Here is a 23,866-nt window from a genome sequence, read left to right on the forward strand (position 1 = left end):
CTGTAATACTACCTACTGGTAGATGCTTTCCTTTTATTTTGCTCGTTGGGATTTCATTTTGTCCCTTAGCTCATACTCTACATACCTTTGTTGAGGTTTTGTCCTTATTTGGGTTTTAAACCCTCAAATATGAATGAAACTTTCAGTGTTAAGAAAAAAAAGGGTCCTGCCAAAAGAAAACGGTTTGTTCACTCACCAGTATTTATTGTATTACAGCTGCGTTGCTTTGTGGAGTGATCAGTTTGGTTTGATTTTATATAAGTGTCAATCAAATTAATAGCAACATAATCTATGACACCAATTCTTAATCAAACTACTATTTCATTTTTAATATTATATAGCCTGCAAATAAAATACACATAAAATGCTACCAATTCTTCACCAAAACTGACTCAAACTATCATGGTTTTGAGTTTAGTAGTGGCAGACATTTGATCCTTTTGAATTTCATGAATTTTGATATCATATCCATAAACTTTATTCAGATTTACATAATTTTGGATTAGTTTTTAATTCGTATTCTTTCCAAATTCGATAGGATCGTATTTAAAAGATCTCATATCAAAACCCCAAAAATCAGAATAATCAAGCGAAAGTATTATTCGAAAGTATTCAAAATTATTTAAAACATATAAATCAACCAAAACCTATATAAAACTCTCTAAATACGCTGAAGTATCCAAAATAAACAAAGTTAGATAAAAAAAATTAACAAATCTAGTGCCTTCGTTATTATACTAATTCAGATTTCATTCAGATATCTGATGAACTAGCAGCCATTAAGCCACATTAATGTATTTCTTTGAAACCAAGATTTACATTTCTGATCAAATTTGAACTTTTGTGTTGGGTTTGGGTTTTGATTTCAAGTTATTAATGCATATGCATAAGATGTGGATTGGAAAAAACTCGTGTTGGTATAATTTGGAATTTCAATTTTTATCATCTATTGGATGCTAAATCTTGCTCCATCTTAGACATGCAAGTGACTTCCATCACATCCTTATTGTATCAATTGATTCTTTCATTGTATATCTTGAGGTAAAAGCATTTGGGATCTATAGAACTTATACTAACTAGTGAATGTTTTTTTTTTTAAATCACACATTCATCATCCCTTTCTTTCTCTCTAACCATTTTTCTTACTTTTTCTTTAGATTTGAGTTTTTACTTCTCTTTAGAGTTGCAATCAATAAGTATGATGAGGGATTAATGCAATCTTTCACCTCTTTGGCTGAACTTTACTGTCACATCATAGTTCTGGTTTTCGAAAAATGTTTTCTTTGATAATGAAAATTATTCGTTAACCATTAGTTCTTTTTTTGCGTATATTCTATATTTGTTCATTTACCTTAATGAGTTTATTTTTTCAATTAAAACACTAGCATCTGATTTTCATATATCTTCATTAAAATATTTGGAAAATTGGAAAAATGAGACACTTTGAACTTTTATTTGTCACAATAGGACTTCTAATACTTTGGGCAATTCTTGACATATTTTACCCTTCTTTCATGGAAAAAATAGTAAACTGAATTTTAAAAATGTTAAAAAAATATGAAAACTATTGGAAACATAAGTGTGACAATATATATATTGAAAAGTTTTTTTTTTTTTAAATAGAATCATTTTTTTATTTTATCTTCTAGCTACAATTAAAATACTCATTCTGTTTATCTACTTAGCCTAGAAATCGGATACTAAGTTTTATACATAGATATATCTAGGGTAAACAACGTAAACTAGCATTTCTTATATATTTTAACACGGCTATAATATGTTACTTTATAATCAAGAAAATTGTCTTCAATCTACCTACAGCTTGATAACGACATATAGCTACAACGGAATGATATACCTTATCTATATTATTTGTCATAATTTGTTCTGCCTTTTACCTTATGTGACGCTTAAGGAAGAATATGTTTCTCATCTACTCTACTATGTTCTACGTAAGGTAAGATATATATTTTAGGCAAATCCGAAAAATATGGAAACTTCCATATTTGGTTAAAGATGTTTCCAAAATTTAAACTGAATATACCCTAAATCTTTCATAGAATATTTTCTTCCATGTTTTTCTCCTCCTCCCACGATTTTTCTCAAAACTTTTTCTCTTCGTACTGGTATAAATCAAAAGGAACGATTTCAATAAAGAGCCATGTATTTCAAGTAATGTTGAGGCTGATAGCGTTAAAAAACAAAAACAAAAGAGAATCTGCTGGGGATCGATCCCATAATCTCTTGTTGTATGATATATCGTAGACCAGCGCCTTATCCATTGAGCCACAAAGTCTAATTGTTTGTTGTATGATATATTTAGCTTATAGACCTTTTAAACCCAATTAAAGAACATAGAGAAAAAATGAAACAAAATATAGTTTGAACAATTCAAAGGTGTATGAATTCCCAAAACTGAATTTCTCAAAAGTCAAAACTGAAATGAAACAAATCTAGACTGAACACAGTTGAACGATACATCATACAGAAAAAAAATTTGAAACTTTGTAACAGAAGAAAGATTCTTATTCAGGAAAACAAATAGAAAATCAGCAAAAACTTAGGTACATCCTCAAAAACTCCTAACACAATTCAGTTAAAAAGACAACTTATTGGTACTTATTGACCCTAGGTAAGATGATAAAGTATTGTCTTTTGAGAAAATAAGAGAAATGTGTGATGCAAACATTCGTTATAAACCTTGTTTAATCCTCAAACAATGGCTTCTGCAGTTTTCTCTGCTAGTTTCTGTAGCTTCTTAGGACGGGTACCTTCGGCTTTATCTTCCTCATAAGCTGCAACATGAACTCCAAGAGCCGCACGACCCGACAGGTCAAGGTTCTGTGACCAAGCAGCGTCCCATTCCACAGCTTTCGCTGTACTACATGGTACACTTGGACCTCCTGGCACAGTAGCTCTAGCAGCGCTCTGCTCATTGTATGTACATACCAGAGCAAAGATCAAAGACAGTTCAGGCAAAGAATGAAGTAGAACCTTAGGGAAGAATTTTTCAAAGATGGCTCTGTTAGAAAACCTTCGGTAGATAAGGATTCTTCTCATCATAAAAAGCAGTGTGTAACACCCATTTCTCGATCCTTCCGATGTCAGGCCTGATCTGCAACGTGGTTTAGACCAGATCTTAGATCAAACTGTGAAGGGACCGTCCGACGAAACATGTAGTGAGAGAAGAATACCGTCCGACGAAACCGTAAAGAGAGAAGAGGACCGTCCGACAAATTCAAGAACAAATCTCCAATTCGCTGATTTGTATCTGAGAACAAAGAGAAGAAAGAGAAAAAGGAGATTAAAGACAAAAAAAATTGATGATTTACGATGAAAAAATAAGGATTCTCCACTTACCCTAAATTGCCATTAAAAGGGGTTGAAGGCTTGAAGGTACACAACAGAGAAGAAGAGAATTGAAAAAAATATTAGGGTAAACAAGTTTTTAATCCTTTTGTGTTTTTTTTTAATTAAAACTTAAATCAATTACGAATTAATTTTAATTAAGGTTAATGTGGTTAATTATAAGGGTATAATGGTATTAAAGAGAATATAAATCTTATTTACCTAAATAATCTTCTACAAGTCTTATTGGGACAAATCTAAGATGAGAGTGTCTCATTTTTCTAATTTTTCCTAAAATATTTTAGAAATCAAAAACCATAAACAAAAACAGATGCTAGTTATCACTGAAAAAACTCATGCAACTATATGAACAAATCTAGAAGACAGACAAAAAGAGAACTAATAGTCAATGACTACTATTCGTTATCAAAACTGAGAAATAATTTCTGAAAACTTGGATTTTTCATAACTTAGAGGAATCCATTAGAAAACATTTCTCAGGTTTTTACTTTAAAGCAGTTTCTCTTGTGATTGTGATATCTGATGCAATCATATTCATCAACAAACATATCAATTGAGAGTTTGGCTTATGGGCTTGAGTTTACACAAGATGAGCTTGATGATTTATAAAAATATGTTTATGAACATGTTTCAGCCCCAAAAAAAAGCCCAACAAAAAAATACAAGTCATAGTTGTATAATATATTAGTTTCACGGCAATACAGATCAACCATGCGAAAAGGACGCGGCCAGCCGAAGAATCAATCAGCAAAAACCGTTAAACTTTTGGTTAAGTCAAAGACATCTATTATTCTGGTCAAGTCTTTTATATTTATGAGTTTTCAAGTTTCTAGGTTTTGACTAAACCTTTTGTCTACCACATTGCCTATCATATAAAAACATATGCAAGCTTTGTAATAATCATTCAACTTTTTAATAAAATTTACTTTTAAATTTGTTGAATCATTTGTTCTTTGGAACATCATAATGCTAGGAGTTTATTCTCTGTAAGCAATTCGCCCTTGATCGGAAAACATAGTTCATTCTCTTGATCAAGGGCACTTCTACACAATGGATTGATCTTTCCACAAATCAGTCTCTGAAGACCATCTCATCATCTTCGACTCCATAATCCATTCTACCTTCCTTTGCTCGAGTTTTCGATCAAAGCCTATCCATCACCAATCTTCGAGTGCCGGTTCCCGGGAGGGATTTCTATCAGTATCTAATATAAAACTAAAAGTTTTGGTTATGTTTGATTTTTTTTAAAAAAAGAGGGAAAGAGGAAGGCACCAAAACTAAAAGTTTATACACGACACATTGTGTCTTGTTGTGAGCTTTAGAGCATCTTTAACCATAACAACTCTATTGGGGTGCTTAAACATTTTTTTTAGTATTAAATGGGTGTTAGACACTTTTTTAAGCAACTTCTAATATTTTGACCTCCAATGGAAGTTGCTTATTTTGGGGTGCTTAAAAAAATTATACTAAACATTGTTTTTTATAAGCTTAAATATATTTATTATATAAAACATATTTAATCATAACATTTAGAACACATATTTCAAAATAAAAACATAAAACAAAGATTAGTACAATAATCGACAATAATTTGAAAGAAACATTCGAGCTCAATTGTTGGCCTCATCACCTCCGAATTTACTCCACAAATGTTCAACCAAATCAGCTTTCAGTTGTTCATGCATTCTTCTATCACGAATTCTAGTTCGAACACCCATCATATTAGCGATATTTGAAGGGATATCTGTTGAATAGTTGAGATCCACATGTGAACTTCCGTTGTCTTCTGCATGTTGGAACTCGGAAAGACTAAATTGCGTGTATCCACCTCGTTCGTTTTCAACTATCATATTATGGAGTATGATACATGCTCTCATAATCTTCCCAATTTTGACTTTATCCCAAAAAAGTGCTGGATTTTTAACGATGGCAAACCGAGCTTGCAAGACTCCAAAAGCACGCTCGACATCTTTTCGGACAGCTTCCTGGTTTTGAGCAAATAAAACTGCTTTCGGTCCTTGTGGTAGCGAAATAGATTGGATAAAAATTGCCCATTTCGGATAAATACCATCGGTGAGATAGTAAGCCAAGTGATACTCTCTTCCATTGACAGAGTAAGTGACTTGCGGAGCTTGACCATTTATTATATCATCAAAAACAAGCGAGCGATCAAGAACATTTATATCATTTAAGGTACCTGGAGATCCAAAAAACGCATGCCAAATCCAGAGATCATTGGAAGCAACTGCCTCTAAAACAATGGTTGGTTTACCCGAACCACGAGAATATTGCCCTTTCCAAGCGGTGGGACAATTCTTCCACTCCCAGTGCATACAATCGATGATTCCTATCATCCCGGGAAATCCACGGTACTCTCCAATATCAAGTAGACGTTGAAGATCAGCTGGACTTGGACTTCTTAGGTACTCATCGCCAAATAATTGTATGATTCCTTCCACGAAATTCTCCAAACATGATCGACTTGTAGTTTCGCCGAGCCGGAGGTATTCGTCTACCGTATCCGCCGCCGTACCATATGCCAATAGACGAATGGCTGCCGTACACTTTTGGAGTGTTGATAACCCCAACCTTCCGAGACCATCTGTCTTTTCGCGAAAGAAGTCAACTTCGGTAGAGAGTCGATCAACAATGCGCAAGAACAATGGTTTGTTCATTCGAAAACGTCGTCGGAATAAATTTTCAGTATACGTTGGAGTTTCACTGAAATAATCATTCCATAATCGAATGTGCCCTTCTTCACGATTTCTTTCGATATAAGCTCGTTTTTTTCTTTGTTTCCTTGGTTCTTCTTCATGACCGACGGTTAAATTTGCTAAGGTTTGATCAAAATATTGATCACAATATTGATCAAAATATTGATCACTCAATTCTTCTAAATTGTTGTGAGAAGATGATGCCATATTTATGATTGAAAAGGCTTTGAATTTGAGAAGTGATTTGGTTTGGTTACGTGATTTGGAAAGTGATTTGGTTTGGGAAGTGTCTTTGTTGTGATTTGTAAGTGAATTGGTTTGGTAAGAGAAGAGAAGATATCGATGAGAAAGAGAGAGAGAGAGAGAGAGAGAGAGAGAGAGAGAGAGAGAGAGAGAGAGAGAGGTGAGAAAGCAGTTTGAATACTCTTGTTACAAATGAGTGAAACGTTTATATAGACAATGATACAAGCGTGTAGTCCGTGACACAAGCATATAGAAGCTATCATTAATCATTCAGTCTGTGACACAAGCATACACAAGCGTTCGTAAAACATTCAGTCCGTGACCCAATAATACAAAAGACACGACTTGACACAAGTTTACAAAAGACAAGACTACACTAGAGTACAAAAGACACGACTAGACTATCTCCTCCCGTGACACAAGCATAATAGAGCTTCTTCGTCTCTGATTATTCCACTCCCATTGCTCCTGAAAGTAACAAGAATATGAAACATAAGAACATCAACAAGAAACACAAGAACAGAACAAGTACATGAACACACAAACAAGAACATTCTCATTGCTTAAACAGAACAAGTACATGAAACAGATAACAAACAGATGACACAAGCATGAAAAAGATAACAAACATACGACACTAGCAGAGAAGAGCTTCTTCCTTACACTAACTGGAGAACAACTCATTGATGAGTTTCTTCTTTAGCGTTTCTTCATAGTCACGGAGTGGCTCTGTTCTAGCAAGTAGACGGTCAAGTAGACCTATCTTGGAGAGCTTTTCTCTCCTAGACAAATCCTGCTGCTTATACGCCCAAACCCGGTCAAACTCCTCTTGCCCCTTCCCCTCTTCCATTGGCTTCTTACCACTACGCTTGGCAGCCTTAACACCAGGGGGCCGATCATCCGTGACACCAGCCACCCCCTCAGTTGCGCGAGGTGTTGAGGCTTGAGCCCCGTCCTCTCCTTTTCTCTTATTTGAGGTTTTCTGTGTAGATAGATCACACCACTTCTGGTCATGGCGAAGCTCCTTCCACGCATGTTCCAGAGTGAATTTTTTTTTTTGTAGTTGTTCAAGAAGATAAGGTGAGCTTGTTTGAGAATATCATGATCATTTTGGCCTGAGGTTTTCTGTCTTGCTGCGGCTTCATAAGCTCCGCAGAACTTGGACACAAGATCATTGATCTTGTGCCACCTATTCTTGCAGTGAAATGGCTCTCTTTTTTCAAGGCCTGCAAGCTTCGGACTAGCAGCAAAGTAGTCCGCTATTCTCTTCCAGAAGGCCCCAGACTTTTGCTCGGTCCCAACAACCGCATCTTTGCTGGTGTTAAGCCAAGCGCTGATGAGGACCTCATCATCTGTTTGCGACCAAGACCTGCGTTCTTTACGCTGCAGTGGACTCTCTTGCTCGAAGTTTGAATCTTCTGTGGCTTGCGTACCAAACAAAGGAATGGGAGAAGATTCTAAACCTATGCCACTATTTTGTTGACTTTGGAGAAGATCAACAAAATTTACATTCAAAAATGGATTAGAATCCATTTTTGAATAAGTCTTACGTATTAGAAAAGAGAGATGGAAGATAAGAGAGATGGAAGATAAGAGAGGTAGATAGATGGAAGAGATGAAGTTAAACGCATTCATTTAAATAGAGAATATAAAGATAAATGCATTCATCACTCACACAACCAGTATTCTAGCTAACCATCACTTCTATTTAACACACAACCATATTAATTACAGATTTAAAGCTTGACAAGAATCTCGGTTTCTAGCTAACCGTCACTTCTATTTATCCCACAACCACAACCTAGTTCACTAAATAAAAACATTAACTATCTAACTCAACCGTAAAGCTTGCAATCAATTCATGGGAAGTAGACATTTACCTGTATTGCGAAGACCAAATGTACTCCATGCTTCTACCCTCGACCAAATTTACTCCGCATGTTAAGACACAACACACAGAAAGTAATCAAAAAAAAAATTATGGAAAACTCTTAAAAATAAACTTTGCTTCATAACTGAAACAGACAGAATCAAAAAAGATTTTGATCCACCCATCTTAATTGAAACGAACTTGCAACCAAAACATATCTAAATAGACAGAGTGAAAACATATCTAAACGACTTTATGAAGAGAGAACATAAAATTTGATCCTTCCATCTAAATTGAAACTAATCCAAGTTGAAACAAAGTTACAAACAAATCTATTTTAATCCATCCATATTAATTGAAACAAACTTGCAACCCAATCATAATTGATGAAACCATCACCCGTTTCAGGACAGACCGCATCAAACAAATAAACGAGAAAGAAGGAAGCTTTACCTTCGCCGAACGGCACCTACGTCGCCGCCGAGGAGAGCTCCGTCGCCGTCGAGGAGAGCTCCGTCGCCACCGATACACCAAATCGACGAGACAGAACAAAGGCTTCGTCTCCACCGAGAGAGAGCTCCATCACCAGCAATACACCTAACCAATATATAACAAACACAAAATAGCCTATCAGAACAATAAAATTCAAAATCTAAACACATGCAAAATCGAAGAACACAAGAGACGCTTACCTTTCGATTTGAGGAGAGCCAGTGTCGCGAGAGTTCCGTCCCAGTCGAGGAGAACCACCATCGAGATCGTCGACGCCGAGCCACCGAGGGAGACGAGGGTAGCAGAGCCACCGAGACGATTGCGATTCGCCTTTCGGGAGAGAGGATTCGAGAGAGAATTCGAGAGAGAGAGAGAGAACCAAGTTTGATTTGTTTCACGCGTAACCTTCACTCATCCCTCCCCTGTCTTGACACGTGCACACTAAGCAGCTTTGTTTCACGGGCTTAATTAAGCGCCGTGTTTTCTCTTTTCTTAATTTTTTTTTTTTAATTGAAATTAACTCTAAGCAACGGCCTTAAGCACCTGCGATAATTGTGCTCTTAGGTTTCTGAATAATATGGTTGGCTTAATGTTTCTATGTAGGAAGAGCAGCTAGAGAAGGACAACTATAGATCGAAATGGTGTGTGTTTTTCCTCCTTTTTCCTAAGAAAGCGAAACAGTTCTTAGTTTTGTTCCAACAAAACAGGTCTAGAAGCAGAAGTATAACTGCAGGGTCCAAACATGAACTAGCAAAGTGAAAAAAAAAACAAAGCCAAAATACAATGTAAAACTAGTCGCTCTCAGCGAAAAATATTCTAGCGGCTCCAAAACTTTCATATTCCAATGAAGGTTAAGAAAATGGTTGTCAAGTTTGGTCTCGATTCCGATTATCATCGGTGATCTTCTGAAGCTGCTTCTCGCTTGTGGCGATAAGGCGTTTCACCATATCAAAGGTTGTAAGCCTAATGCTGCAAAATAAACATAAAACGGCAATGGACAATTAGTAGGCATGTTCTTATTAGCAATGTGAGGTTCCTAAGACATATCATATATATTGATGATGAAATGATCAGAACTATTATCACCAAATATGATCCAATCTACAAAACCTAGAAGCATAAAAATAAATGCACTGACAATTGCTAATTATGTGTTCAAGATGTCTAACCTGCTGTTTGGTAGAGTTTTCAATGCATTGGGTAAAAAGCCACGGTACAAGCCTATAAGCCCATCACGGTCTATAATTCCTGCACAGACAGATGTAAAACAACTGAATCAGCTCAGAACTCAAGTCTTTTGCTCCATATATAATAACATGCTTGTAACATATCAATTTACCAGCAAATGCTTCAGGGATAGATTTGTATGGAGTTCCTCTCATTTGCATTTGGCGTCTCACAGTGTCGAGAGGGTAACATGTTAGTGTTGCAATACCAGCCGACAGAACAGCTGTGAATAATGACGATTGTGCCTTTTGTCGATATTCTTCCGGTAAAGACTTCTTCACCCTATTCTCAGTTATGGAGAAACAAGTATATTAGCCACGGTTTAAACTTGACACATATGGAATGAAAAGTTTAGTAGACTCACAGATCGAAAATACAAAAGTTAACAGCAATGTATGGAGCTATTCCTACTAGAGAAGGTCCAAGGCCGTAATAGAAAGATGCAAGCCCTTCTTCCCGGAGCATACTCAAAGCAACCTGCATTTATCAGCACAACAAGGAAAAAGAGAGCAAGACTGTTAAGGACTAGAGAATGAGAGCTTAAGGAGGAATGATAAAATGGAAAACCATTTCACCTGAGACATTGTTCGGTACCCGGGTTCAACTGCCAGTCTCAATCTCAAAACATCTAGTGGGTATGTCAACTGCATAGGAATCAAGAAGCAATAATCAAAATGATAAGTTAACATATCTATATTTAAGGAGCATGCAGCATTGCATACTCTTAACCAAATGTTACTTGAATGCCAAAACTAAAATGAAGAATATACTTATTCATGACAGCTAATTTAGCCCCAACAAATAAGAGCAACAACAATAACTCACCAAGGTAGATGTCATGCCAGCACAAGCACCAGCTGCAAGTCTTCCAATCACGGAGAGCTGATCATCTGTACCTTTGAATAATTTCTGATATTCAAAAAATGTGGAAGCATCAGTATAACGATACAAGTGACTACAGAGACAAGAGCCAAAAAAGGTGTATATTTCTTGCTTTAAACTGAATGTTGTTAGTTTCAATTACAAAACAAATTAACTCTCACAGAAGCTCATAAGCTCGTGATGACACAGACGCACCTTGTAACTCTCGTAAGCCAAAAGCTGGACCGCACTATAAGGCAATACTCTTATCACCTGAGGCAAGTTTCCCTTCCAGTAACCTTTCATCCCTTCTTCTTTGCCTATCAGAGTAATTGCCTGAAAATCACTTCCAACAACTCTTGCATCAGTTAGTAGAATATGAAAATACTAAGTAGCAACAGAGCAGGGTAAACCCTGAGATCTTAGTGATCATAAATAATTTTATAATTTTTAAAGATAATATAATGGCTATATATAATTTGTTTTTTTTGTAAATTTAACCATTTAGGCCAAAAGACCAATTTTTCACTAGACTATGTCAAGGAGACAGAGACGGAAGTACATGAACATACCTCGACAAAACCTATTGCCTTCTTTGCACTCTGATGTCCAATTCGTATACCATGTGTCTACAAGATAAAACCATTGTTCCGTTAGAAGCATGAACGGACTTAAGCTATAAGTAAAACCGTAAAACCGTAACTATTACTGTAATAATTATTTAATACACTAAACCTGCATAAGAAGCTTGATACGGTCAAGTGGAGCCGTAACCGTTTTAGCGGCGGCTCCGGCAATAGCACCGGCCGCGAAGATGGCGGCATCTTTGGGAACAAGAGCAAGGATAGCAAGGGGATTGCTCAAGAGCTGCGCCGGCGTGGGAGAGAACTCCCTCTGCTCGCACTTCTCCGCCATGGTAATGCAGGCGAATTTACTCCCGAAACCGACATCTCCCGGAGCTGAAGTCCGCAAAACACGGCGGCGAAACTGTACGGTGTTGGATTTGGACGGAGAAGAGGTGAGTATGGAGGAGTTTAGGGAAGGTATACGGTGAAATGTGAGAATAGCTCTGTCTTCGTCTCCCATGGCGTAGAAGAGGGAAAGAGATAAGGCTAAAGGTTTTGTTTCAAAAAACCCCAAATAATAAGAAAATGGCTGCTCTGTTACGTCAAATGGCGCGATGCCATTAGGGCTCGAGCGTTCTACTGGGCTTTCATGGGCTTCTTCTATGCTTTTAAACCAACATAGAATTCGCATGATTAGTAATTGGAATGGCGTTCGGATACAGTTAGGTTTCGTAAATACAAAAAGTTATAAACTCTCACCTGATATAATACATTATCAGCATGAACGGTCTCATACCAACAGAGTGATGGTTCTGCCTTCTCGTTTATTATTTCGGAATGATAGGTACCTTCACGATCAAAAGATTACGTGGTAGGCTTTTCCTCTGTGAATTATGAAATGATCAAAATATTGTAAGCTATTTCTTTTCAGATCATAGGGGAGGCTCTGCCTCCACAAATTATTAAATGATCAATATGATAGACTATATCTCCTTGGATCATATGGTAGATTCTGCCTGAGATATTATTTAAATTTTATCTTTTAAATATTTTTATTTAAATTATACCTTTAATTTATGTTTTTAAATTTCTGATTTTAAATTTCTGCCTTTAAATTCTTCATTTTAATTATGAAATATAATTTTTTTATTATTATATATTTATATTTCTATTTTATGAATACAATTATCATTTAAAATTTGACAAAGCTTAAAATAATTTCTTTTAATATTACTGGAAATCTCTATTCTGAATCACGCTAGGGGCTAGTCGGGCAGCTATAGTAGGCCTAGCAAATTACCAAAAAATCGGAGAATATTTGGAGAGTACGCGAGGCCTAGTTTTTTACAACTTAATGATGACAACTCAAAAAGCCCAAAAACTTGTCAACAGTTAAAATTACAAATAGGTAAAAAGTCAAAATGAAGTGGTATTAAACCAATTAGTTGCTTTATTCGGCCGGTTAGTTAGTTTAAGCGGCTGATTAAGTTTCCGAACTGGTCTTATTTTCCACGGTGCCTTAACGTCGAGGGCCTAGGCGTCCGGATAATCGGCTAGGCACCCGCTTTTTTGAATAGGACTATATGACAGGCAGTAGGTGCAAAGATACACATAAGAGAAAGAAAAGTCAAAGAGAAGAGAGGAAATATAGAGAGAGAATTCTCTCTGCAGATCTTATATCTAGATTCAAATTTTGAATCTTTTTCCCATTTTACTCTTTTTCCATCTGAACTATGTATGGAGCAGAAGAAGATCTCCTCTCTCGAAGCCAACGTCGTTGCCTTCGGTCCTCTTGTCGCTCCAATCTAAGGCTCGTATGAAACAGTTCAACCTTCTCATGGCTCCTTTGGTGATGTCGTCTTTTCAGTCGTGACTCCGGTCTCTGTCTCTTCTGTTGCGACTCCGCCCTCCATCTCGACTCCACCTTCCGTCTTCTCCTCCTCTGCCGTGACTCCACCCTCTGTCTCGACTCCGCCCTCCGTCTCCTCCGCCGCGACTCCAGCTCCGTCCTCCTCCTGATCCGCCACCGAGTACGTCTTCCCCTGTTCTGCTTGAAGCTCGCTCTCTGCCAAAACCACCGGATCCTCCTGACGTACCTGATGGAGTTATTTATCTTATGTATGTTAATGACACAAGTTTTGTATCAAAGTGCTTGTCTCCTGCAGTATGCAGTGTGTTCCTTTACTGGTGCATTGATTGGAGTCCTTACCGGTTCTCTCTCAGCAATTTCATATTTCCTCCTCTTTGGTTCACTATGCTTGTCATTGTGTTTGTTGGCTCAACAATTGGTTGCTCAATCCCCATCCCCATCTATGTATCTCTTCCTCTTCCAATCCAGGTGTTATCTCAGAGATTTTTAACTTAATATTGGGAGATGAGTTGATATCAATGCTTTGGTATCTTGAACTCTCCTTTGATTTATCTCTGTTTCTCGCTTTGGTGCACCCCTTTACTGCAGTATGCAGTGCCTTTACTGCGGTATGCAGTTCCATTTTGTGGTATTGAAGTCCTTTTGTGCTCAGTGGCAGCTTAATGGATTGATTCCTCACATATTCAATCATCATGTGAATCGGGTTATTTACTGCCCGGTTTCCGCTTTTATGGAATTTGTTCTTCTCCTAATTTCATCATCTACTTTATGTGGCTTTGGTGTAGGGAATGTACTGTTGAAGATTAGAGATACTTTTAACATTGAAGTTCTAATCAAAGGATTTGTAGCCATGTTGAAGATTGTTGATTGTGCACTTGTTGCTGCTTCAATTTTGGGATTTATATCACTGATTGTGGTCTCAAATTTTTAAGGTTTCATCTCACTTTACAGCTCGATGGTCGCTGAGATTAGAGGATGTCTCGACATCATTAATTGTTTAAGCGCTTTGTATGCCCCTATCTTTCTATGTTGTATTAGCTTCCTTGTAATAACTTTCTCCATTGATAGAGAGTAAGAATTTTTTAAAAGTAAGGTTTGATAAAAAAAAATACACCTAAGAGAAAATGGGCTTTTATAAACCATCAATAAATCAAAAGTATTATCGGATGAGGAAAGGGTAAAAGCCATGATATTTGTACGACACCACATACATGATGGTTTAAAATAGGAATATATTATGAAAAAGGATTTTATAGATATTTTACAATCTTTAGAAGAGAGGTTTGATCACCATAAATATGTGATCTTACCAAAATCCAAACACGAATGGATCCATCTTCGGGTTTTAGCAGTGTTTTTAACACCATACCAGACCGGTAGTGGTCGAACCAGGTTCAACCATGAGCTGGATACATGGCCGGTTTGGGTTGACGATTAAACCCAAGGGAAATCAAACTGGCTAAAACCACATTAGACCGAAAAACAGAAACCGGTGAACCACTTATTGTCATTTTCGATGTGCCATCGGGACATTTGGCCGTGCAGGTCTAGCTGGTATTGTAGGAATCCAAGGATCTTTCCATACTCTAACTGCATATCCAGAATTTATCTTGTGTCTGATTCCGAGCAGTATTAGATTCCTTGCTGCTGATATGCTTGTCTATACATAAGAAAGGTTTTCTGTCGAACTTTATCGCAATGATGTACTGAGAGTACTTTTCTCTCAAAACACGAGCTATTAGCTAATCTTGGAATTGAACCAAGCGTCATACTTGTTTTGCAAGAAGCGCAAGATTAAATTCATAGATCATACGAAATACCATTTCACCCTCTTCTTTTGGCAAACAAAGTTTTTTCACTACGCCCAATGCATTCTTCTTTTAGGTGGATTGATGACGCTCTACCTGGACTTTGCAATGGCACTCACACTAATAAAATAGATTTAGTTAGCACTTATTTTCCCCTTTTAGATAGCCATCTGTCCATCATTCCATTTAATCTGTAAAGTTATTTTATCTCTTAAAAGCACAAAAAGCGTATCTAATGCCAACAATTTGACTTAGATAAAAAAAGGTTTGAAAGAAATTAAAAATAACAAAAACTACACGGCATTTGCTAGGTCAACACCATTGATATTATAAATGCCAACAAGAAGACCAATAGTTAGTCAAGCTGACAGGGAAATATTATTGGCATTATTACAAAGAGAATAACGTTCACACATTTGACATGTTCGAAATCTCCAATGATAAAAATTCTCAAATATATGTACATAAAAGTTTGTTGAAAGGAAAAAAAAGGCAAGAACACAATCAAATTGGTGTAGAGAGAGATGATAAGTGTATCGACCTACTACAATACATACACCGTTGTCCTCATGTTCATCTTCTTGGTTTTAATATTGTTTCATGCTTTCTCTGTCTCTGCCAACACTTTTTCGGCTACAGAATCTCTCACTGTCTCAAGCAACAAAACCATTCTATCTCGTAGTGAAATCTTCGAGCTTGGTTTCTTCAATCCTCCATCAAGTTCTCGTTGGTATCTCGGGATTTGGTACAAGAAAGTCTCCACAAGAACCTACGTATGGGTTGCGAACAGAGACAATCCTCTCCTTAGTTCCAGTGGAACTCTCAACATCTCCGACAATAATCTTGTCATATTCGACCAATCCGATACACCTGTATGGTCGACCAATCTGACCGATAAAGAAGTAAGATCGCCAGTGGTTGCCGAGCTTCTCGATAACGGTAATTTTGTTCTAAGACACTTGAATAATACTAATAACAATCCAAATGGGTTCTTGTGGCAAAGTTTCGATTTTCCGACAGATACTTTACTGCCGGAGATGAGATTGGGTTGGGATCATAAAACCGGACGCGAAAGGTTTTTGAGATCCTGGAAAACTCCAGATGATCCATCAAGCGGAGATTTCTTTACCAAACTGAAAACCAAAGGATTCCCTGAGTTTTACGTATGCAGCAAAGACTCCATAATATACCGGAGCGGTCCTTGGAATGGAGTCCGGTTTAGCAGCTCAGCTGAGACAAAACCACTTGACTACATAATTTACAATTTCACAGCGACTAATGAAGAAGTGAGTTACTCATACCTGATTACCAAAACCAATATTTACGAGAGAGTAAGACTAAGCTCCGCGGGGTTACTTGAACGACTAACTTGGATTGAGACAGCACAGAGTTGGAAACAGTTATGGTACTCACCAAAAGATCTATGCGACAACTACAAAGAATGTGGGAGTTACGGTTACTGCGATTCAAACACTTCACCGATTTGTAATTGTATCAAAGGGTTTGGCCCTGGAAATGAGCAACCTTGGACTTTGAGAGATGATTCCGCTGGTTGTGTTAGAAAGACAAGGCTGAGCTGTGACGGTAGAGATGGGTTTGTGCGGTTAAAGAAGATGAAATTGCCGGATACCACGGCGACAACTGTGGACAGAGGAATTGGGTTGAAAGAATGTGAAGAGAGGTGTCTAAAAGACTGTAACTGTACGGCATTTGCTAATACGGATATCCGTAATGGCGGGTCAGGCTGTGTGATTTGGACAGGAGAGATTTTTGATATCAAAAACTTTGCTAAGGGAGGTCAGGATCTCTTTGTCAGACTAGCAGCTGCTGATCTAGGTTAGTTTTTTTTTTCTTTTTCTTTCATTTTTTGGCCAAGAGGTGTCTGACCAGATCCCGAACGCTTTACTCAACCAAGTATATTGCTAATGCTTGGTCATTTTTCTATTGCATTATTTCTAAAGTAAAGACGTTTTAGTATATTAACATGAGTTAAATTTTGCAATGTTGTTTGTTTATCAGACTTTGAATTTAATCAAATGTTTTATAGTTTTCTTTTCTCCCTCTAACACACTTCTTAAAGTTCTCAAGAAGTTGACGTATGAATATTAATTGAGGCGCTTAGCAAAACATCTGATTACTATATTATTCATAAAAACTAAGATTAGTATGGTGTAAGTTAGATCGAATAACAAGTATTTTATTTAGGTTTACCATTGTTTCTGATAGAAAAGTCTTAAAGCAGTATTTTGTTTCTTTATTAAATATAACAAACTATACTTGGGTAGGATTTGTTTCTTTAATTAGTTTCGTTTTGTGTTGACATCTACTCAGAAGAAAATGCATGCCTCGTTTTTTGTTGCAGAGGACAAGAGAACCAAAAAGAGAAATATAATACTAGGTTTGAGTATTGGGGTGAGCATTTTGCTTCTTCTAAGCTTTATCATTTTCCGCTTTTGGAAAAGGAAGCAGAAGCAATCAATAGCAATTCCAAAGCCTATTGGTAAGTCAACAACTTTCATTTCCTTTATTTATATCTGTCAATTTTAATAGTCATGTCTTGATTTTGTTTTTGTCTGAATGGAACATTTGATTAAGTAACAAGCCAAGATTCGATAATGAATGAGGTGGTAATATCAAGCAAGAGACACACATCAGGCGATATGAAAACAGAAGATCTAGAGCTTCCATTGATGGATTTTGAAGCTATTGCCACCGCAACACACAATTTTTCTACCACCAACAAGCTTGGACAAGGTGGTTTTGGTATTGTTTACAAGGTAAAAAAAGTAATTCAAAATTTATTCAGAATTATCACGGCACAAGGTTTCATTGCATAGTCAAATGTCTGGTGATAGGGAAGGTTACTTGACGGGAAAGAAATTGCGGTAAAGAGATTATCAAAAATGTCTTTGCAAGGGACAGATGAGTTCAAGAATGAGGTTAGACTAATTGCAAGGCTGCAGCACATAAACCTTGTCCGGCTTCTTGGTTGTTGCGTCGATAAGGGGGAGAAGATGTTGATCTACGAATACCTGGAGAATCTAAGCCTTGATTCTCATCTCTTTGGTTTGTGACTGAAACATCTTATTTTAACAATTCAACATCTAAGTTAACACGTTTTCCCGCTGTGCCAATTTGTAGACAAAAAACGACGCTCCAACTTAAATTGGCAACTGAGATTTGATATTGCAAATGGTATTGCAAGAGGACTATTATATCTTCACCAAGATTCACGGTTTAGGATCATCCATAGAGACTTGAAAGTAAGTAACATCTTGCTTGATAAAAATATGATTCCAAAGATCTCGGACTTTGGGATGGCCAGGATCTTTAGACGGGATGAGACAGAAGCTAATACCCGGAAGGTGGTTGGAACTTAGTAAGAAATAATTCGCCAAAACAACAATGATTTTTTTTCTTAATCCAAACTTAAAACAACCTCATAATATATGAGTTTAATCTTCATTATGCAGTGGCTACATGTCTCCAGAATATGCAATGAATGGGATATTCTCGGTGAAGTCGGATGTCTTTAGCTTCGGGGTCTTGCTTCTTGAGATTATAAGTGGCAAGAGGAGTACAGGATTTTACAACTCAAGTGGTGACCTTAGTCTCCTCGGTTGTGTAAGCTGAGAACCTCTTGAATTCGATCTTTTTTTCTGTACTCTTAATCTGATTATTACAAAAAGAAAAAAGATCCCATTATTATGCACAGGTGTGGAGGAATTGGAAGGAAAGAAAAGGGCTAGACATCATAGATCCAATCATAATAGATTCGGCATCATCAACGTTCAAGATGCATGAAATCTTAAGATGTGTACATATCGGTCTTTTGTGTGTTCAAGAACGTGCTGAAGACAGACCAGCCATGTCGTCTGTAATGGTGATGCTTGGAAGCGAAACTACGACTCTTCCTGAGCCTAAACAGCCAGCATTTTGCGTTGGCAGAGGTCCTCTTGGCGCTGAATTAAGTAAACTGGGTGACGATGAGTGGACAGTGAACCAAATCACTCTCTCGGTTATCGACGCTCGGTAAATTTGAAAGTTACTAAGCGGATCTGTTTATATGCTAGTATACTAGGACAAAATCCACGCTTTAAGCGGAGCAAACAATATATAATGGACACTGTATTAAAAAAAACAAACACTATATTTGATCGTTCATTATATACAATTTTCTATCAAATCGAATGATTTTTTATTTTTGGCTAATCTGATTAAATACTTTGCTTAGTGATGGGCCGAACCAAACTTTATTCTAGAAAATAGTCGGCCGAAAACTTTAAATACATATTTGGTAAATCAAATTCGAGAAAGGTCCTCGTTCGTGTTGTCCAATATCCATTCAAGTCTGATAATACCTATTATATACTGTTTAAAGCATTATGTTCGTATGTTATGAGAAGGAAATTATAACATATCAGGACTGAAATTTTGATTAATGTTGTGTTTATGTAAGGATGATAACCTTTAGTTGTTACTATATCTATATGTAGGACTTTAACAAAAAAAAAAATCTATATGTAGGTGACGAAGCATTGAAGTTAGCTAACTGCTTTACATACGGATCACTTTACGATTGTGAATGTGACAAAGAATGGAGTGAATTGCAGGTACATATACAATAGAGAGTGGAGAACAAATTGTAAATAATATAGACGAAACATGATTCTACACTCGTGTGTGTGTGTGTGTTACCAAATTGAGTAAAAATATTTTTTAGTAATGTCGAAAAAGAATGATTTTTGGGTTGAAAAAGAATTTTAAGAACATACGGAATATAAAGAAACTTAGTATTTGATATATATATATCAGGCGTCACTGCCCGCCATAAAAGGAAGGGGGGAATCAGAACTCCATGGCTTCGCGTCTGTAGAATTAGGGTTAGAGACAAAATCCATTTGTCTGGGCCGTACACACAATTTCACGTTTAAAGCCCACGACAGAGTCCATCACAATACAGAATTAATGAAACGATGAGTTTCATTCTCCTTTAACACGTGTCACGCGTACAGAGACAGAATTTCTGACTTGGAATCCTAGATATCCTTACCAGGAGAGAAAGAACTCTATTATATATTAGTGGTATTCCGGCGCTACGCGCCGGGTTTGTATGTTTTATTTTTACCTGAATTTATAATTCTTTTATGTTTTTAGTAAAAAAAATATATTCAAGAAAATGAAAATTAAAATATGTTGAAAGAAGATGATTTTCCTCCGATTTATTTGATTTTGGCTAGCGATCATAGTGTATTAACTATTTTTGAAGTTTCTTAGTTGAAAGTGGATTAGCCTAAGTGGCCGTGACTAATTGATTCAATAAAAGTAAATAAAAAGATGATAAACATATAAGAGTTAATTTTGTTAGAATTTAAGCATAAAGTAAAGCTGATGTTTAGTTTAAAGAACATATTTATATTATTAAGTACCATATGGACAATATATCTAAGGAATATTATTTGAAATTTTATTTTAGAGACTAAAGTCACTAAACTGAATTTAAATGTGTAACGAAATTTTGTTCATATATTCTTCTTATTTTATTTTTGGGAAGAAATTAATTCTGGCTATGGAAAATATTTGGAAATGAGGAAAAATATTTATATTTTTATTTTGAAAATTAAATGAATATCCAAAACTGTATGTTAATGAAACGATGGTCGTGTATGCTTGAAACAAACAAGATTGTAAAATAAACTCTTTAGGTTTGGATATTATGAGGAACAGTAACCAATCAGATTAAAAAGATGGTGTTTGTTTAGAGCTTGAGCTTAAATTACATGCCTCTTCTTCAGATCAAGAGGTGAGTGCTTTTTTCATTAGGTTTGACCAGCAAGTTCTTCATGTGCTATGAACATCCCTATATATATATTCAGGGACTGGTATTAGTTGCTTTCATGCAGGATGTTTCTCGTAAGAGAAGAAAGATAACTCGGGAAACACTGAAATCTCATCTAATAGTTACTCATCATCTCAAGCTATTCAAGATAGTTCCTTTGCTAACGTAAGTAACATATTAAGTTCATAAGCTCTGAAATTCTCTTTCAAGTAAAACAAACTTGAGATGATGTGAATTATGTGTAACTATGTATTTTACCATCACAAGCAAATAAAAAATACAAAATCATCTGCTCAAGTCGGGAAAACAATCCCAAACCTTCTGACCACATGGGTGTTCCTTGGTAACAAATACAAAATAACATCTAGTCTGTATAAGATCTTCTTGAATCATATGGTGATTGTTACAAATGTTTTGTGTCTATGAGTAGAAAATCTAATATTCATATTTCTATTTGCGAAAGTGATTTACATTTTTCGAGAAAGCTGGTAACCATGATGGTTTTTGACTATTTTTTACCTGGAGGATTGCAGATCTCAAGAGTTTGTGAAACTCATGAATGCTGATTCTCCGATCTTCATTAACGCCAGCTTCTGCAAGAAGTGATTCTATAGAGCGTTTCAAACCCGTTTGATGCAAAGGTGGAAACTTGATTAAACGATAATTAAAAGCGAGGTGAATATAAGAGATGTGAGCCTGACCATTTTTTGTTCCTCAGATGTTATAAACCCATCTCTGGCAATGTCAAACTTCTCGAAAGCTGCTCATGACCACTACTCCCACTGGTCAGAGTCATGCTCCTCCAGTTGACTAACATGTAAAGTAACGACCACAAACTCAGCGTAGTTCACTAACCCATAAGTGTTGCTATCGATCTGCAAAGACGGATATTTTATTTTTGAATATTTTTAAAACAAAACGTGGAAAGTGAGCAGACTTACTCCTTGAAGAATCGCAGCTAATCTTGCATCATTGAGCTTCCAAGGACTATCTTTCACAAGAACCTGTGAAATATGGCTAATGAGTTTACGCACTATTGCCTTGAATCGCTTACTTGCATCGCAAGTCTTGTTTTCTTCTTACCTGCCTCATCTCCACAAGACTAATGGAATCATTCTTGACTTTGTGTGATATGGAATCTCTACATATTAACTTCTCCAAACTGGTCTATGAGATCATCCAGCTCATCATCATCATTAGTCGTCTCCTGAACCGTTCAAAAACACACTTCAGTTAAGTAAAAAACTCATGAATATGAAACACAATCTCTGTCTTTGTTTCTTTTTGATTACCTTCAGAGCAATCTGCTTAAGCCGGCTAACTTCAGAAACTGATGTATGTTGACAAGAACAGATGTCTATTACAATCTCTCACCCATGCGTGTGCTGCAAAACGCCAACAAACCAAATACAAAAACTGTAAATCTACAAACATAAACATTGGCTATTAAGAATCACATTCATAGTGCTTCACCTGCTGTTAACCGTGCTCATGACTCCTTTGCCAACAACTTCTTCACAAGATCTTTGGCTTCCTTGTAATCGTTGCCCGTGTGTTTGTTTCGAAGTCATGTTTTTTCTTCTCATTACCTGTTTTATTGTCTACAACTCATTCAGTATCACGTCTTGTGTCTTACCCCAAAAGGGTCTTCTTCCACAGAGAAGAATGCAAGTGATGACACCCATACTCCAGACATCTGATTCAGGTCTCGACTTATGCTTGAATGATTAATATAACAACAACCACGACACTGATATCAACACAACAGAGGATGTCACTATATCTATTACAGCAAAAATTCTTGGCTCTCTCCCGTAGCTATCGAATTTGCTATGGAATGCAAGAGCCAGAGAGTCAAACATACTAACACAAACGCTTGTATCCCTGCACATAAACTATCTTACAAAGTCAGACTTGTTAAGTATCTATATATAATAAATGAAGATTACACAATCTAAAGTGCCTTTCTAGACGCAAAGTAAGCATTATTGTGCTCCTAATTGCACTAAGCTCCCCCATGATGTCTGATAAATTATCTAACGGGTTTACGTCAACTCATGCTTTAACAAAAACCAACTTCAACACTGAAACTTCAAATACATACCAGGGAGCTGTTTGCCGGTGTTTGCTAGTTCTGGTAACTGGTCGTATGATGGAAATCGAAACATTTCCGTTGGAATGGTCCTCACGGTCATTGCTCGCTTTTCGAAAGAAGTTCCATCATTGAACCATATGGAGAGGAGGGCATCAGATAACCGGAATTTGGGGTTTTTGCGCGAAACATCAAATCCACTTAGCGTGAACACAGAGCCTTCTGCAAGTCGTTATCTAAATCTCAGCTGTCGAATCGCACCAATGGACCCTTGAATAAGTGTTGGAAAGGAGTAAAATAAAACATTAGTAAATCAGAATGAATCTAATAGTCGACAAGGTTAATGGGAAACAAAGGTTCTGGCCTCTCAAAACCTCAGCAGACGACCGAACCTCCGGGAGCAGCGTCTGGCTTTCCAATCGGCAAGGAGAGTGTATGAAGACGCCATTGTCGGAATCGATTGCTTAAACAAACTATTTTTGTGGATCTCGTTTGAGTTGTGGTATTCATCGTCGAAAGGTGGGATATTTGTAGTTGAACCTTCAGCCGGTAATTGGAGGACGAAGGTAAGAACGCATTTATGAAGATCTGAGGCGTTATGTATATCGGAACGGCGATCTGAGCCTATACGCGGGTTCGTTGGTGAGCTCACGCCGCGAGAAGAAAATGGAGAAAACCCTAATGAAATTGTGGTTTGGGCTTCATGCGCAAATACCATAAAGCCCACATCAGACTCTCGTAATCAACAACGCAAGAAACAAAAGCAGGAGAAAAAACACGGAACCACTCAGGTGTCGACACGTGTCGAGATTTGCCTTCCCCTACCTGATGACGTGGCTTAACGAGGAGAGAGGCAAGTCTGTTTTATTGTATAAGATATAAAGATATATATCTATATCTATATATATATATATA

General features: G+C 36.8%; 3 protein-coding genes and 2 long non-coding RNA genes across 13 annotated transcripts; 1 reads left to right on the top strand and 4 right to left on the bottom strand.

The window, feature by feature from the left end:
- Positions 1 to 1,740: 1,740 nt before the first annotated feature.
- Positions 1,741 to 5,446, bottom strand: LOC125608119. The gene is made up of 4 exons (XR_007339205.1): positions 3,361 to 5,446; positions 3,195 to 3,271; positions 3,035 to 3,115; positions 1,741 to 2,928 (listed from the first exon to the last, which is right to left on the bottom strand). It is a non-coding gene; the product is annotated as an uncharacterized LOC125608119 (long non-coding RNA).
- Positions 5,447 to 6,774: 1,328 nt separating this feature from the next.
- LOC125608134 (glutathione S-transferase T2-like) lies at positions 6,775 to 7,859 on the bottom strand. The gene is made up of 3 exons (XM_048778079.1): positions 7,328 to 7,859; positions 6,996 to 7,286; positions 6,775 to 6,794 (listed from the first exon to the last, which is right to left on the bottom strand). Exons 1-3 carry the CDS (start codon positions 7,857 to 7,859, stop codon positions 6,775 to 6,777), a joined length of 843 nt encoding a protein of 280 aa, XP_048634036.1.
- A 1,460-nt stretch (positions 7,860 to 9,319) lies between these two features.
- On the bottom strand, positions 9,320 to 11,916 carry LOC106445654 (probable envelope ADP,ATP carrier protein, chloroplastic). Its single transcript, XM_013887244.3, has 9 exons — positions 11,512 to 11,916; positions 11,349 to 11,405; positions 10,993 to 11,112; positions 10,741 to 10,824; positions 10,491 to 10,559; positions 10,280 to 10,392; positions 10,028 to 10,197; positions 9,858 to 9,936; positions 9,320 to 9,657 (listed from the first exon to the last, which is right to left on the bottom strand). Exons 1-9 carry the CDS (start codon positions 11,860 to 11,862, stop codon positions 9,555 to 9,557), a joined length of 1,146 nt encoding a protein of 381 aa, XP_013742698.2. The 5' UTR covers positions 11,863 to 11,916; the 3' UTR covers positions 9,320 to 9,554.
- A 3,573-nt stretch (positions 11,917 to 15,489) lies between these two features.
- On the top strand, positions 15,490 to 19,232 carry LOC106445653 (receptor-like serine/threonine-protein kinase SD1-7). 3 transcript variants are annotated; one of them, XM_048778040.1, is made up of 8 exons: positions 15,490 to 15,959; positions 16,041 to 16,856; positions 17,383 to 17,520; positions 17,616 to 17,797; positions 17,876 to 18,086; positions 18,162 to 18,399; positions 18,494 to 18,644; positions 18,736 to 19,232. In XM_048778040.1, exons 1-8 carry the CDS (start codon positions 15,545 to 15,547, stop codon positions 19,054 to 19,056), a joined length of 2,472 nt encoding a protein of 823 aa, XP_048633997.1. In that variant the 5' UTR covers positions 15,490 to 15,544; the 3' UTR covers positions 19,057 to 19,232. The 3 variants fall into 3 exon arrangements, with proteins under 3 accessions (XP_048633997.1, XP_048633996.1, XP_048633998.1); XM_048778039.1 differs by having other exon boundaries at positions 15,490 to 16,856; XM_048778041.1 differs by lacking the exons at positions 15,490 to 15,959; positions 16,041 to 16,856; positions 17,383 to 17,520 and having other exon boundaries at positions 17,615 to 17,797; positions 17,881 to 18,086.
- Positions 19,233 to 20,607: 1,375 nt separating this feature from the next.
- On the bottom strand, positions 20,608 to 23,664 carry LOC106445651. 7 transcript variants are annotated; one of them, XR_002662842.2, is made up of 8 exons: positions 22,964 to 23,635; positions 22,333 to 22,754; positions 22,152 to 22,244; positions 21,943 to 22,066; positions 21,801 to 21,863; positions 21,561 to 21,734; positions 21,379 to 21,467; positions 20,608 to 20,880 (listed from the first exon to the last, which is right to left on the bottom strand). It is a non-coding gene; the product is annotated as an uncharacterized LOC106445651 (long non-coding RNA). The 7 variants fall into 7 exon arrangements; XR_007339208.1 differs by having other exon boundaries at positions 21,379 to 21,452; positions 22,333 to 22,743; positions 22,964 to 23,634; XR_002662841.2 differs by having other exon boundaries at positions 21,379 to 21,452; positions 22,964 to 23,634.
- Between the last annotated feature and the right edge of the window lie 202 nt (positions 23,665 to 23,866).

Source organism: Brassica napus, chromosome A4 (assembly GCF_020379485.1).
Source record: "Brassica napus cultivar Da-Ae chromosome A4, Da-Ae, whole genome shotgun sequence".
In the NCBI taxonomy this organism is placed as follows: domain Eukaryota; kingdom Viridiplantae; phylum Streptophyta; class Magnoliopsida; order Brassicales; family Brassicaceae; genus Brassica; species Brassica napus.

What these genes read in the sequence shown, in the direction of transcription:
- LOC125608134 (XM_048778079.1), bottom strand. Translation starts at nt 7,859, where the DNA reads ATGGATTCTAATCCATTTTTGAATGTAAATTTTGTTGATCTTCTCCAA. An exon ending in CTTCGCCATGACCAGAAGTG is followed by an intron (nt 7,287 to 7,327) that starts GTGTGATCTATC and finishes ATAAGAGAAAAG; the next exon opens with GAGAGGACGGGGCTCAAGCC. An exon ending in CATCAATGAGTTGTTCTCCA is followed by an intron (nt 6,795 to 6,995) that starts GTTAGTGTAAGG and finishes TGTTACTTTCAG; the next exon opens with GAGCAATGGGAGTGGAATAA.
- LOC106445654 (XM_013887244.3), bottom strand. Translation starts at nt 11,862, where the DNA reads ATGGGAGACGAAGACAGAGCTATTCTCACATTTCACCGTATACCTTCC. An exon ending in AGGCAATAGGTTTTGTCGAG is followed by an intron (nt 11,113 to 11,348) that starts GTATGTTCATGT and finishes AGTGATTTTCAG; the next exon opens with GCAATTACTCTGATAGGCAA. An exon ending in AACTTTTGTATTTTCGATCT is followed by an intron (nt 10,198 to 10,279) that starts GTGAGTCTACTA and finishes AACTGAGAATAG; the next exon opens with GGTGAAGAAGTCTTTACCGG.
- LOC106445653 (XM_048778039.1), top strand. Translation starts at nt 15,545, where the DNA reads ATGATAAGTGTATCGACCTACTACAATACATACACCGTTGTCCTCATG. An exon ending in AGCAATTCCAAAGCCTATTG is followed by an intron (nt 17,521 to 17,615) that starts GTAAGTCAACAA and finishes CATTTGATTAAG; the next exon opens with TAACAAGCCAAGATTCGATA. An exon ending in GTTTTGGTATTGTTTACAAG is followed by an intron (nt 17,798 to 17,875) that starts GTAAAAAAAGTA and finishes GTCTGGTGATAG; the next exon opens with GGAAGGTTACTTGACGGGAA.